Consider the following 2,197-nt stretch of genomic DNA (forward strand, 5'->3'; position numbering starts at 1 on the left):
ATTCTCACAATGTATTGACTAACTATAGATCTGTTCTAGTTATGAGCTATGGTAGTGACCTACATTTCGTGAATTCTAATCACTTAATTTCCGGTCTGTTTGAAAACAAAAGTTCTGTAGTTACCGACATCAGTTAAAATCTTTTAATTGTATTGAAGAAGACGACACCCTATTATATTGAAGAAGACGACACCCTATTATATTTTGCATTAGGATAACAAGTAAAAAAAATCGATTCGAAATATATGTTCGTAACGTAGGATTTAAAATAAAAACATACATTCAAATATAAAGATTGATAATGGCTTGGGTAATGGCAGGCAGGAATGGTCTATTATTTTGATGACATATACAAATCTTACACCTCCAATGCTATTATGAAAACTCCGATGAGAAAATCAATATTCCATCATGTAGTTATTATTTTCCTTCAAATGAAATGAACCCAAATCGAAAAAGATCTTTGGTTCAGATAAGTTTTAATAAAAAAAAAAGACTATTATACTTCTACAAACAATGTTTTCATTCAACTTGTGGGTAACATCTTCAGAACAGAACGAAAGTGGAACTTGTACTTAATTAATATGCAAGTCCAGTGATGTGTAACGATACGGAATTTCAATTAGGAAATCAATTAGTCGGGGGGTGTGGTGGCTGAATGGTTTAGCGCTTGCCTTCTGAACCTGGGGTCCTGGGTTCGATTCTCGATGAAGACTGGGATTTTGAGTTTCAGATCTTTTTTTTGCACTCCTGGGTTCACCCAACTCTAATGGGTACCTCACAATAATTGGGGAAAAGTAAAGGCGGTCGGTCGTTGTGCTGGCCACTTGACACCCTGCTCGCTAACCGTAAGCCCAAAAGAAACGGATGACCTTAACATCATCTGCCTATAGATCGCAAGGTCTGAAAGGGGAACTTGACTTGACTATTACGTTATTAATGGCAAGAAAATACAAAGGCCATGAAACTAAGAGTCAAGATAATGGTATTCATCTGTCAAAAGACAAGGTTTATACGTCTCGTTCTGTTTTGTTTAAGGGTCATATTTCTTCTTAAGATTGTAGGTTGACGACATTGCCAAACTAGGATTAGATTATTAACGACTATTGGCTATAAACTTACTGTAATCATAGATCTAGTATCGTCTGCATTGCATGCCTCGATCGCTTCAAGAATGAACAACTTTACCGAAGGATTCGCTTTGATGGATACAGACTTCCCCTCGGATCCTATATTAGACGTAGTAATTGGCGAATGGTCAACTATTGTCGGGGGAGTCTTTCTAGGGAGCGTCAGCTTGCTAGGGGTCATCTTCAATGCTGTCAACGTCATCGTCTACGCCAAGATGGGTCAAGAAGACTCGGTCAATATCGCTCTTCTAGCACTGTCCCTGTCCGAGCTGGGTGCCTCAATCGTCCTCCTACTGATCAGTTGCTTTGGCGCCCCACAGCTGGCGGCCAGTAATGTTCCTGTGATTTACTTAATCAGCTGGTTCCACGTGATCTTCTCCCGCGTCGCCAGCTGCCTCACCGCGTTTATCACACTTGAGAGGTACCTCTGCGTGGCGATGCCCCTGAAAGTGAAACTGTACATCACAATGAAGAGAACGATTGTTATTGTCTCTGTTATTTACGCTGGTATGACGATCAGCATGGTTCCGCCGTTTTTCTCCAGAAAGATTGAATCAGTCTTGATGCCCGGAACTAACTGGACAGTGCTTACATTCTTCTTCAGGGACGAGAATAGCCAGGGTATGGAGAGAATTTCTATTACTGTCAATAACGTGACATTGTTGCTGGCTTTTGCTGTCGTGTTTATCTCTACGTTGCTTCTTGTCGTCACACTGAAAAGAAAGTCGAGATGGCGCAGTGAAGCCTCGTCGGCTTCGCGAAGTGACGTCACTTCCAGTCGAGATCAAAGAGTGATAAAGATGATAACTTTAATCGCCCTTATTTTCATCGTGAGTTACCTGCCCGTCGCTTTGACAACAGCGGCTATGCTTGGCGTCCCTGGATACAGCATGGAAGGAAAATATAACAAGATATTCTCCATAACTTGGGGAATAGATTTCTTTTTAGAAGGCACCAACGCTACAGCCAGTATCTTTGTTTACCTGACAATGAGCTCAAGATATAGGTCAGTGCTCAGGAAGCTGCTGAAATGGAATACCCACATCAGTTCCACTCGACTACCCTGA

General features: G+C 41.2%; 1 protein-coding gene across 1 annotated transcript; it reads left to right on the plus strand.

Annotated features, from left to right (window-relative positions):
• Positions 1-1,174: 1,174 nt before the first annotated feature.
• On the plus strand, positions 1,175-2,197 carry LOC106072233 (type-1 angiotensin II receptor-like). The gene has a single exon (XM_013232571.2). The coding sequence runs from the start codon at positions 1,175-1,177 to the stop codon at positions 2,195-2,197; it is 1,023 nt and encodes a 340-aa protein (XP_013088025.2).

Source organism: Biomphalaria glabrata, chromosome 7, assembly GCF_947242115.1.
Source record: "Biomphalaria glabrata chromosome 7, xgBioGlab47.1, whole genome shotgun sequence".
Taxonomy (NCBI): domain Eukaryota; kingdom Metazoa; phylum Mollusca; class Gastropoda; family Planorbidae; genus Biomphalaria; species Biomphalaria glabrata.

What these genes read in the sequence shown, in the direction of transcription:
- LOC106072233 (XM_013232571.2), top strand. Translation starts at nt 1,175, where the DNA reads ATGAACAACTTTACCGAAGGATTCGCTTTGATGGATACAGACTTCCCC.